Below are 13627 nucleotides of genomic sequence, written 5' to 3' on the forward strand. Positions count from 1 at the left end.
AGGCTGGCGTTTGGTTTCAGTTGAGTTTATAGTTAGGTTAGATTTTTGTATTCATTTGATGCTGTAGCTCAGTGACTTTATGATATTGCTGTATGTTGTCGTAACTGTAGGATAGCTCTTTGGGATTGTAAATGTACTATAAAAGGTAAGCACAGCGGTTTTATACTTTATTGATATTTTGCTTTGCAAGTATAATAACTCAAAAGAGTTTGTAACAATAATAACATATCTTGCATTCTGGGTATATTTCAATGGATTAACTAAAAGATAACAGACATTTCTGTCTGTTTATATTGACTTTGCTTTAAACCTACATCAGCAATATCACAATATGTGGATGTTGATATCTATATCTCGCTTCAGTCCATCTTGTGTATGTAATGAAAAGCTTGCAGTTCATACTTATTGCTCAGTATCTATTTGTCTGTCCATCTGTCTCTACTCCCTCACCTTCTCTGCTTTAACACACTGAGATGACAACATGATGTCTGGTGTTAAAAGGTCACCATGTGTGCTGTGGAAGAGGAGCATGAATCAGGAATGATTAATGTGATGTGCACTTGAGTGCCTTTATTGTCCTCGCAGCTGTCCTGAGACAGTTTTACGAAATCCGTCCTTTCTTCACCGTCTTTCATGATCTTGTTTCATACAACGCGATCATATGAGTGACGAGTGGTGATAAAAGGAAGGAACAAGGACGGGAGGCAGAAAAGAAAGAAAGCATGAGTTGTCTGCAACTGGCTGCTGACTCAGACACACACATACAAGCGCGTGTTTATTGTGTGAATAACACACACACACACACACACACACTGGTGTTTGTGTGAATGTTTATAATCGACACATTCGGCCCCCCCAGACACTCTTACAGTCACTGGTGTTACATTCTTCTGGATAATAACATAATTACTGTGCTAAATCAGTTGGTGCCTCCAGCTTAGACAGTAAATGCACACACACAAACACACACGCCTGAGAGAGAATAAGTTATAGACTGAATTTGATGGAGGAATTAAAGGAGGCACGTTTTTGTGTTATTTGAATGTGTTTGTGTGTGTATTGACATGTGTAGGAGAGACACACTGCCACAACTCACAGGGCCGAAAACAGAGATACCCATTGTGTTCACACGCTTCGTGGGCACTGGTCTGTGTGCATGTGCGTGCACGTGTGTGTGTGCGCTGTAGTGGGTTGTTGTGCTGAGTGGATGGTTGGCATCAGGCTGAATGAGAGGCAGTGTGCCAACACATCTCCCTCCATCTGCGTCACACACACTGTCTCCCAACATACACTCTGGCTTTCTCTTTGTTATACGCACACCCACCCACACACATACACACACACACACACACACACACACACACACAATCTCGAAAGCACTTACAATAATCGAAGGCTTGTGGATTGATCAGAATGTGATAGGACTTTGCTCAGCACTGTTTGTTGTGATAAAATTAGCCAGATATACAAAGAAAATTACATTTATATTTTTCACAAAATGTGAATATTCACAGATGAATGCAAAACATAATTTAAAGTCATTCACAAAGTTGCAACTGGCTGTTGCTGCTGAGTATAATCCTCACCTGTGGTCTTAAAGGACTTTGTCATAGCTGAATTAGTTTGAACCCTTAAGAAGTCAGAAGACTAAAATTAAGCCATGGTGTTTTCATATTTTGCCCACTATGCATTTAATGAAAACTAATTATATGATTTGCTCAACAATAAAAATGTGTGATGAATTAAAGCAAGAAAAAAAAAATTTAACATGTTACGGTAAGTCATTGGGTCGCTACGTCCTAGTCATAGATTCTAAAAGCCTCTAAGCAGTTACTATCCAAACACACCCTCCAGCATCTCACAGCTCATTCGGGTTAAGATCTGATGACTACGAAGGCCACAACATATCAGTCGTATTATTTCACCAGTCATCAAATCACTGAGTGATCCCTTCGTGTCCACTTCCCTTCCCTACTTTTCCTTTACCCAATTATCTGTCCTGCGTGAAGCATCAGTAACCAGATTAGAGCAGCGATGATATAAGAAAGATATTGAAATAAAACCTTAACCTTGGAAGCATTTATTCAAAACCCTATTGCAATGTGAGTTTTGGTGTCTATATTGTTAATGTGCAGGGTCAGCTCAAAACTTGACTGTCTAAACTTAACATATTATATTTAGTAAGTATATGGCAATAATGATATTGATTAGATTTTCTGTCCAAAATTTTAACAGCTTGTTTATAAAGTGAGCTGATGGAGTATAATTCAGTCTTATTTGCCTGTGCCCAAAATGTCATACAATATTGATAATAACAAAAAAATTATTTCATTTAAACATGTCTCAGATGTAGCAACAGTCAATGAATTCCTAATATGTTTAAAATTTGCTAGATTGCATTTGAGTATATGACACATTTTTTTAATATGTGTTTTAAATGTAAAAGTAGAATTAGAATCTAGAGTAACCCCCTAAATATTTAAACTCGCCAACATTTTTGAACTCTTTTCCCTCAACATAAATATTTGGGAGAACCCTTTGTTTGCACTTATTCTGGAAGAACATGGTCACTGTTTTCTCTGTATTCAAAGTGAGACATGAATTGTTCAACCAGTTTATAACTTTTTGCATCATGAATGTTAATTTAGCAGCAACTTGTTCAGGATCTTTGCCATGTACATATAGCACTGTGTCATCAGCATACATCAAGATTTCAACACCGTCACACACAGATGGAAAATCAATGATATAAACAGTACCAGTCAAAACTTTGACTGGTACTGTATTATAAACAACAATGGTCCTAAGATGGAGCCTTGTGGCACTCCTGTAGTACAAGCTCTAAGAGATGATATCTTGTCTCACTGAGAGCGATCAGATAAATAAGACTGAATCCAATTTAGTACCTTAGTAGACAGGTGAAAATAAGATAACTTTGAAAGAAGTGAATGATTTACGGTATCAAAGGCCTTGTGTAGATCCAGAAAAATAGCACCTACCACCCCTCCCTTATCAAGATTGCCTTAATAACTTCAGTGAAATAGCAGCATGCCATTTCTGTAGTAATGATTAGCCCTAAAACCAAACTGCATGGGGTGCAATAAATTTCCTTTGTTAAAAGCAATATCCCAAAACAAATCAAGCATAAGAAAACAAACTAACCACTCAAGAAATATATATATATATATATATATATATATATATATATATATATATATATATATATATATATATATATATATATATATATATATATATATATAAATACATGCACACAAATGCAATCAAACTGAGTCCATGCAATGCTGAAAGGAATCCCAAAATTCATCTGCTGAAGATTAGGGTTAGTGGCGGCAGCTTTTAGAGAGTCCAGAGAGAAACAAATCTGTTAGATGAAAGAGACCTATGATAAACCCCAGAGAACAGGACGGAAGTAAGATTTTGACCACAGTGGATATATTAATGGACAATCCCAAAAAACATTCAAAAATGTACCTCAGATTGTCACAGACTGGCAATACAGTGGTAAACAATTTATGTAAGTATGACTTGGGAATAATGAAAATGGTGAATCATTTTACAACTACAGTTATGAAACATTACAGTCGTTCAAATTGTATCTGGTGTCACAGCACAGATATCTCTTTTGCAAGTCTTCATATTATAGTTCACAGATAGAAAATCCTTTTTTTTTTAAAAAAAAAGTAAATTTGGTGAGTCATGCCCCGGTCAGTGAAAACACAATTTGAAAGCCATTGCGTCTCATACGTGGACTCAAAATAGTGAGTGCTTTCCCTCACAAAATGCCTAAGCTCCAAGTAAAAGGAAAAAACAGAGCCAGAGACATTGTTTTTCAAGGTTAACTGACCAAACAATGTAAACTTGCTGTCTTTTATGCCTTTTCAGCCCTTTAGCACAGAAAATAGCAGAGGTGTTATCCAGCCAACAGTGCCCGGGTAAATGCATGGTTATGGCAAACCATGTGAAATATATTTAACCTCAGTAGACTTCACATGTAATGACAAAGCATGTAGGCACAAGCGAAAACATGAATTTTGCTTACACTGTTTTTATAAGTAAGTCTAACCGTGGCTCATAATATTTTAATAAGATGATTAAATGTGCTCTATATGTGTAACTTTTACCTGCAGTAAAATGAATAAACACAAATCAGCACACACACACATACCAAAGTAAGGCTGAATGTGGTTTTAAAGTGAGCTGTATTTCCACTGGATTTCACTCTGCTTGTTTTTCATATTCGGTTGTGCTGCAGTGTGTGAGAGGTCTCCCGTCTTCACGTGTGTGTCTTAGTAAATGGATGTGGGGGTTGACATGGTTCTCTCTCAAAAGGAAGTCTGTGGTTGGGCCGTTTCTACATATTTTCCCCTCACACACAGACACACAAACACACACATGCACACACACACACACATACTGACATACACATTTTCCCTGTCAAGCTAAATGAAGCTTTCTTTTAAAAGCACTATGCAGCGCCACAGATGTGGAAGCCATTCCTCTTGCTCTCTCTTGCTTTCTCACACACACACACACACACACACACACACACACACAGAGAGAGAGAGAAACATTCACTCACATAAACACAAAAACCCACAGTCTCTTGGGGTGCGGTCTCCCCTGCAACTCTGGTGCAGTGTGGGTAGCTGTCGTAAAAGAGGTCCTGTGAGAGACTGTCCAAAAATAGCCTGAGTAAAAATGCAGGAACGTGCAGCTTGCCCAGTGTCAGTCAGAAAAATATACTCATCTGTGTGTTTGCGAATGTGTTTTGGGGGAGTGTTTGATTTTTGTTAATTTAGTCCAAAATAACTCTCTTATGCTGATAAAAATACCAACCTAACAGTTTCCTACCATGGGAAAAACAGACTGTGTGTTTTACTGCATCTCTTCCTGAGCCTATATAAATCAGTGTTGCGAGAAAGAGGAAGGCAATGAAAGAAAAAATAAAGAGACAGCCAGAAAGGTTTCAGCTCGTTCACTGTACTGTGTCCTTTGTCGTACACTGTGAACTCTCTTGGGTGAAAGAATTTCTTGAAGCTTGTGAAAATTCATTGTTTAGTCTGATAGTGTTTTAAATAACTGTCAGTTCGGTTTGGTTTGTTTTTTTAGTGTTGTTTTTTGGCAACTTTGGGGGAATGAAAAAAGGCTGAGAATGCAATACTAATTTGTTAGATATATTTGTCTTTATTATTGATGTCTGTAGGGATCAGGATTGGGGCTAAACCAGATGTCCATCATTGCCTTTGTCAAGAGCACAAAGACAATAAAATTAATTGAGTATGTTTTTGAAAAAGCAAGAAAGATCCTTCTGAGAAAGGCATTTTATGGCATATTAATTTCTTTCTATAACCTGCAACTTCAGTTTGGTTGTTTGGTTCTCTCTCACAGTGTTACTTTTGGCCACAACAGGCAGCTATTTTCACTGTGGAAACAGTCTGGGTACACTACCTGCCCAGCAAATGTCAAACAAAGTTAGACTAGACAGGAAATAAAGTGTAGCATTTGGGCTATTAAACAAACCTGTTGGTGCTAACTTGCCTTATTCTGACTGAACCCAAAAAACTACCATCTAGGAATTATGTTTTTCTATTATTGCCAAATATTGAGAAATAGTTCAGCTTGCAGCTACTTGAAATTTTCCTGTAGCATTTGAGAGAGTCCAGCAACTCCAAACAGAGAAATGGTTCTGTGATCCCACAGATGTGAACGTTCTCTTAACTCATGTACATGCATACATACATGCAGATGGCGGTGCCTTTGCAGACTTCCTGGAACTGAGGCATATGTAGCATAACCAGGAGTACAGAAACACAAAGCCCGACACTCCCCTGTCTGTCGGACAGACTAATGTTGTACACTGCTCAGCGCACTGCTCAGTACACAAGGAAGAGAAAGGGGTTAATGAAATATAAGTAAGCACTTCTAGTCCCATTATTATCGCAGCTATTTCACCTCTCTCATTCACAGAAAGACAAAACAGAGACAAAACAAGGTCAAACAAGACGTGGACAGTCTACTATTGATCGGCTAATGTTGTTCCATTTCTCTTTCTGTTATGATCTGACTTAACTGAAAACACGTGACATGTGAGGCAAGATTGCATTTATTTTCAATGAATAATGGAAGGGGTGAAAGCTGTTCAGTCTAATGTCTGAATGAGACCATTAAGGCACAGACCCTGGCCAATGGCTTTAAAATTAACATGCATTCTAAAAAATAACAAAAACAAGATGTGGGTTTGTTTTTTTTTATTATATATATATATATGATACTTACATTTGATTATTCTAGCTTCACTTTTTCTGAGGAGTGATTGCTGACAGCAGCAAATACACAAGCAGACATTCATGTACATTCAGTGATCTCAACCAAGCGCACATGCGCAAGTATAAATGCAAGTCAGGGTGTGTGTGTGTGTGTGTGTGTGTGTGTGTGTGTGTGTGTGTGTGTGTGCGTGCGTGCGTGCGTGCGCACATGCGTGCATGTGTGTACGTGTCATTTAATAGTCCAACACTCAATCTCTCTGGAGAGGCCTTGACGTAGTTGGTGGTTTTTCTGTTTCACAGCAGATAGAGCAGGAAGGGTCAGTGGTAGAAAGGCCTCCAGCTCCCAAACACAGCACTTTAACAGCTGATGGGTTCTGATTTAAGACCTGTAATTTTGAATTAAACTTGTGTTCACACTAAGCTGCTGCTCCAGCCTGGGGCTAAGGTACAATTCATGCATGGCCAGTGTTTTTGGCAGTCATGAGGAGCAGATAACAGATCTTTCTTATAAGAAGATTACAGTATTGATATTGTATTCCCTTTTCATATGACTCACTGCCGTAGTGCCTTAACATCTTGGATTTAACTATGATTATATGAGAGGATTTAGAGAGCTGCAAACTTAACATAACAAGTGTCAGCACTCATTGCTATTTAAAATGTCAAATGTGTGGCAGTACTGATGAATTAATGTGCTTCTCTTTGTCTCTCACTGTCTTTGCAGGTCTATTTAAAGGCCCCTATGATATTGAATGGGGTGTGTGTGATCTGGAAAGGCTGGATTGACCTACAAAGGCTGGATGGGATGGGATTTCTGGAATATGATGAAGAAAGGGCACAGGTATCACAACAACACACAAATCAAAATTCTGAATCCAACTCCTGTCTTTTTCCTGGAATCCCATCTCTGTCTCTGTCTTGATTTACTGCATGAAATAACTATTCTGCATTTGTTTGTTTTGTTTTGATTTGTTTTGTTTTGTTTTGTGTTGTTATGAAAAAAAGACTAACCACAGTCTTTCTTTCTTTGTGTTTGTGTGTGTGCAGCATGAGGACGCTCTGGCTCAGGCCGCGTTTGAAGAGGCTCGACGCAGAACAAGAGACTTTGAGGACAGGGAGCGATCGCACAGAGAGGATCTAGAGGTGAGAGACCAGGAACTGCTGACCATTTTCATATTTATAGAAGACTGACATAGATCAGCTGTCTTGAAGATTTACTTTATCTCTAAACCCTTTTCAGTCTTGCAAAGCTGGTCCAAAATGATTCTGGTGTAGCGAAAAAAAATGATAATATATATAAAGGTTGAGAATGTGACTCACACAAGAGTAACTTTTTCACTTGATGTTAAGCCTCTCATTGGTGGGAATTCCCATCTATAAAGCAGTGTAGTGAACACACATTTAGCACCTTCCATAATACTGGAGGTCACAACAGATAGTAAAATTTGACATTTTACAGAATTTATATATATATATATATTCACCATGGCCTCCCATATATATATATATATATATATATATATATATATATATATATATATATATATATATATATATATATATATATATATGGGAGGCCATGGTGAATAAAGTGAAATTTCTTAGGGGACAGCTTTGCAAGATTGGTCAGCGCAAACAGCATTACCAGCTCAGCTTGCTTGTAGTGCAGTTTCTTTCTTGAATTTATCAAAGCAAAGTTTAGCATATTTCATATGTTCAGATGAATTTTCTTGCAGATAGTATTTTATCAAAGCAGCATCAAATTTCTAGTACTCCTTTCCTTGCTTAGTGCTTGGGGTTGTGTGATGTGTGCTTGTGTTTTTTAGCATTTTATTTTTTTGTTGTTTGTTTGTTTTGTTTTGTTATGTTTTTATTATTCTTTAAAGAATATTTCTATAGAACCATAAGTTTAGTGCATGATCAGTTTGACAGTAATTCTGATCTGATAATTGATTTGACTTGATATTAATGAACTATTGAATGACTTTATTCAGTTTTGTCAGGTTTCCCAAAAGCCTCAGAGGGGAAAGTAGTTTGCTCACTTTGTGCATTACTTTGCAAATTTTAATTGATACAAACTTGGCAAAACAATTGTGATGCAATAATCTTAATAATAGAATAATATAATGCGTCTATATGTGACTTCTTGAAATATACATAGATGGTACAAATGTAGTGATCAAGGTTTGTGTCTTTTGAAGTGTCTCATATATAATTTTGATTTACAAACTGATATGTTGTAGGTTTGAAATTGTCCCAAATGCATTTAATTACTTGAGACAAACTCACTTTCCCAGCAAGGCTTTGGGGAGATCAGTGGCATCCTTCCTAAGTTGACGCCCTCCGAATGAACCCCAAATTGTTTATTTTTTAGGACCCTGTGGTTTCTAAAATCTGGGACTGATGACACACAGACAGCCAGCAGAAAAGAACAGGGTCTGTGTCCTTCATTTCTCACCATCTATCACACTGTCATGCACTAAACCACCTTGTGCGTGTGCGTGCATGTGTACGTGTGTGTCCACCAGTTTCATTTTTGTATGTGAATTCTTGTTTTTGTCTATTAATGTCTGTGTGTGTGTGTGTGTATGTGTGGGTCTCTCAGCACCTACAGCATTTTGTATGTTTTTTTTTTCACAACTGCGTGTGTGTGTGTGCGTGTGCGTGTGGGTGTGTGTGTGTGTGTGTGTGTGTGTGTGTGTGTGTTCATATGTGAGTATGTTCATGAATGTGCATGCATTGTAATGAATTTTATTACTGCAAAAAATTGCTGTAAAATATACTTATTTAATGCTTGAATGGTGTGAGAGACTCAATGAGCACAATGTGTGTGTTTCGTAACTGTCTGCAGAAAGAGGCAGCAATATCTGCCACAGCTTTGTGGCACATGGTCCTGCAAAAATGAAAGAGAAAAAAAGACTGAATAGCATCATATGAAAGAAAGAAAGAAAGAAAAAAAGAAAGATTTAGTGCCATTTGCCTTTTATGTGACTGAGCTCATGTGGCTTCCCTGAGGCTATGACAGAAAAAGAAAATCTCGTGTCTCTTACTGAAGCACCATCACTATCCCCTGAAACATATACACACACTGTAAAAAAAAAAGAAAAAGCATTTCTTTTCCCACTTTAAATTATTTTGAAACAAGTTGGGGATCAGAGAGTGGAAGCAGTTCCACTGTGAAGTAAAGCAATCATTTGACTGAGTTCTGATACAGAGTTAACAGTGCATGAAGGTCATGTTACTAAAATGGTTCAACAGTCTGAGAAACACATGTATTTGAGACAGGCTGTGTGAGTAAATTGTTACTATCCTAATATCTATATGAATCAACTAAGCTTAGCTTTATGCCTTTATGCCAAAAGTTCACTGATTATCCAGCTTTGCCCTTCTGCTTTCCATTTCACATACAGCTAATTTAATCTGGCCAACAAGTAATATTAGTTGCTTTTGGCCACAAGTTGGCACCAGTGGTTGTCCTCTTTTTGTTCTATTTTGGTCTCCATCAACAAGGGAACTAATTGTTTCTTGAACTTTTAAATGCTTCTACTACTTCTACTTCTATCTGCTGCAGCCAAATATGCTATGAGGTCAGTGAGGATGAACAAAATAGCACATTTTCAGGACACACAGCTAAAAGGGAGTAAATAAAATGTATATAAAGCTCTGTAAAAAAGTAAAGCAACCTTAATAATTACAAAAATACTGATCCTTTCATCTAAATAACAAGACAGCAATTATAGGTATTTCAGAAATTGCAAAGTTATTTATCTAAAGTTTGGAGTAACATGTGCACTCTTACTGGCTACAAAGAAATAGGAGAAATTACAGATGCTGCATTGGTTCAGAGAGGCTTCTTGTAATCTCAGTTGAAACTGGGAGCCTTTTCCCTGCAAAGATACAGAAGGTAATCATTTTTCTGTACAGTCAACAACACCGTTACAGTATGTGGAATAGCTTTAAAACAGTATATCTTGTCTTTCATACAATCAGCACTTTTGTGTTCTCACCAGAATACATAAGCATGGAGGCGCCTTCATCAGACTGGAAAATCTCAACAAATTAGGAAATCTCTGCAAGTCTACTTAGACATAATTTCCAAAATTTCCAAGTTTCCAGAAGGCATTTATTCCTTTGCCAAACGGTAGCAAAAATGTGTCACTTTGAGTATTTTAGGTGAGCCATTGAGATCATAAAGTGAGAACAGTTTCCTGTTTGTACAAAAGACAATATTTCTCAAATATAAAATATAAACATCTGCTTAACAAATTTATTGACTACTGGTTATAAAAACAAGAAAACACAGATATTTTAGAAATTTGTCAAAAATTGGTTTAAAACAAAAAATATTTATTAGGCAAATAACACACTGAATTCATGTTTTTATACCCAAATTTGAGCTGGTACACTGGACTTCTCTGTCTAATAAATTTGTTAAGCACTGTATACACAGTGGTTGAAACACTACTTGTTAGCTATTAGGCGGTTATCTCTCTACCCTCCAGTATTAACAAAGGACGAGTCATGGCTAAATAGTTTAATGCTCAATGTGAAAGAATGTAAAAGAGGTTTATGTGGACATAGTGCTTGATTATACAAGCCATTTCCATAGTTGTTTCATACCACAATAATCATATGAACCAAATTTGAGAGTTTGTAGAGTTGTTAGAAAAAACAGTCTCAGTGGGATCATGCAGATCTGCTATGAGCTTTTTTCCTTTGGGTGTGCCTGACGAGTACTGCTGAATAGCTGCACAGATTCAGCCTCTGCATTTCTGTGGTCTGAACTCCACCTCTCCATCTGTCTCTCTTTCTCTATAACTCTCTGTGTCTCGTTAGCTGGTGATCTAGTTATCTCTGTGTCCCGTCTGAGCTGCGTGCACTTCAAAGGCACACTTCTTATTTTCTCACACAGAAGAGAGAGAGAAAAAAAGAAGGGGAAGAAAAATTCTGTTTTATTTCTTTTTTTAATTGCAAAATAGAAAGCGGAGTTAAATCAAATTATTTCACATATATTTAAAATCTGCATTTTGAAAAACACGTGTGATGTCTAGCTAAAATTTATGCGGGCAAATAAGTAAAGAGAATTTTTGTCACTTCAATTTTGGTTTGAGAAGTTTTCATATCGCTCAGCACCAAAAGATTGATGTCTTTTGCTCACTGAATATAAAACTGCCCCCACTCCACCCCAACCCCCACCCCTGAATTCCTAAAGCCCAGTCATTTTGGCAGATACAACATTTTTCATTCAAAAGCAGTGATATTCCAGTCATCCAAGGTCAGAAGGTGCCTGTCAGAATGATGAATGAATAAGCAATAGATTGAGAAGAAATGTGCATTTTTAATAGTGGATGCATACACACACACACACATATGACTTGCTTAGCTATCTTAGTGAGTGCATTCATTAAAATAATGCATTCCCAAGCTCTTTACTGTGGTGTCTGATTTCTGACATAAAACACACTCCTGCACAAATAATGGTGTTTTACACATGCAGCATCCAAACACTTCCAAAGTTGAATTCTGTTTGAGTGAATCGATCTGACCTTTAACAGTTTGGATGCACTGTATATTTTATTTGAACAGTCATACACTCCTAAAATCAGACTACCATCTCCCAGCCTGGTAACATTATATGATAATGTAAGGTAATGTACAGCAGGCTGATGGGACAAGAGTGGGAACATTACTGAAATCGCCTGACAAACATCCGGCTTTCAGGACATCCGGTTTTTCTTCGGTGCACAAACATTATTTTCCAAAACATAAACATGCCACCGTAGTTTTAACATGCTTAACTGACGCTGTCAGTCACTGTGGGTCTGTGTTTATGATTGTATATAATGATAAAAGGGACATTCCTCTTGTTTTCTGTTGCTGTCAAATGTCAGATCAGTTCAAACAAGCAGAATTCAAGCAAAGCAAAAACCTCTTTATGCACTTGGCTGCTTGGTTTTACCACCACAGTCACTGAATATGAGCGTGAGAACTTATACTGGGTGAATGGCGGCAAAAAGGTAAGCATGTTAGGTATTATTTGCTCATGAGCGTGTCTGTTGCACCAACCCAAACCTCCACAACAAATTGCCCAACACCAATACTTAACCTAACCCAAACCTAAACCTGATTTTAACCTTAACCCTAAAACCAGGCTTAAAAACCTGTCCTTTAATGATGTGTGAAAACGCGATGACTAGCCAAAGATCCACTTTTCTAAGATGTCCTCACTTCAGTGGTTTAAAACTCATTTGGGTCCTCACTAGGATAGCTGGACAGGTGCATTCACACACAGACACACATACACTCCAAGAGCAGAGAGATTTGGTGGTGAATGATGAGCTGCCACTAAAAGCATTAATATATCATTAGTATTGATCACCATCAGACCCCCTGCTTTGACTTACACAAACACACACACACACACACACAAATTCACAAATTCTGTAGACGCACATATGTGCACAAACTCGCAGATACAGCAGATTTGCTCCAAGTTTATTAAGACACACACAAACATGTGCATATGCACACTTCACCCACTATTGAGTTGTGGTTAAGCAGTCTATAGTGGCCCAGAAGGCTTCCATCTGCATGTGGATCAATACAGAAAGCTCTTCTGCCCTTGTGATTACTGAAGACCACTCCCTTCTACAATGACAAACACTTACTCATGCTCTCTCACTGTTTAAATCTTGCTAGTTTCCAGCACTGAAATGATTTTCTGAATGTTTAGTGAAATGAAATAGGGTAAACAAAGGTATACTTAGTCACATAGTTGTTGCTAATCTGCAGACTAGCCACATGTGCTTGGAAAGCCAAATATTTTCAAGCATTAAGTTGACGCATTACTTATAGTGCTTTAAAAATTGGAGTATGGCAGCAAGCGTTACGTCATACCAGATGAAGATCATTTGTTTCTGCAAGGTCCAAGAGTAGATTCAGTGAGAGCATTTTTGAAAATCCACTTTCATTTTGAAAATTAAATTTTTTTTAGCAATAACCATGTTTTTTGCTGTGAAACAAAAGTAACTGATTTTTGACTTCTTGCAGGCACTAGAAACAAACTGCATCACAATATTGTCAGTAAACAGTTTTTGCACATCCTGCAGTTTAAAATGATTCATTTCAGGATTACTATGAGGCGTGTTTCTTTCAATTAGGGAAAATGCAACATTACATTTGTAAGTGCAACATCAGCTCTCCTTTTTGCTCTGTTTTTATGTCTCCACCAACTCCATCACAAACAATAGTTTTATCTTTAGTTGCAGAATTCTTCCTTCTTTACATTCACCGTTTGATCTCAAGCATTTTTGCGTGCATCATTTTTTGGAAGAGTA

At 37.4% G+C, this 13627-nt stretch overlaps 1 protein-coding gene across 4 annotated transcripts in view; it reads left to right on the forward strand.

The window, feature by feature from the left end:
• The window catches only part of cbfb (core-binding factor subunit beta), a 34888-nt gene that overhangs the window by 15446 nt on the left and 5815 nt on the right, over positions 1-13627 (forward strand). For 2 of the 4 annotated variants that reach the window (XM_030732036.1, XM_030732035.1), the window contains exons 4-6: positions 7015-7131; positions 7338-7433; positions 8665-8726. In XM_030732036.1, coding sequence (XP_030587896.1) covers positions 7015-7131; positions 7338-7433; positions 8665-8694 — 243 coding nt within the window. In that variant the 3' untranslated portion in view covers positions 8695-8726. The remainder of the gene's footprint in view (positions 1-7014; positions 7132-7337; positions 7434-8664; positions 8727-13627) is intronic. The other 2 variants (XM_030732034.1, XM_030732033.1) reach the window with 1 other exon arrangement.

The sequence above is a fragment of the Archocentrus centrarchus genome, chromosome 6 (genome assembly GCF_007364275.1).
Source record: "Archocentrus centrarchus isolate MPI-CPG fArcCen1 chromosome 6, fArcCen1, whole genome shotgun sequence".
In the NCBI taxonomy this organism is placed as follows: Eukaryota; Metazoa; Chordata; class Actinopteri; order Cichliformes; family Cichlidae; genus Archocentrus; species Archocentrus centrarchus.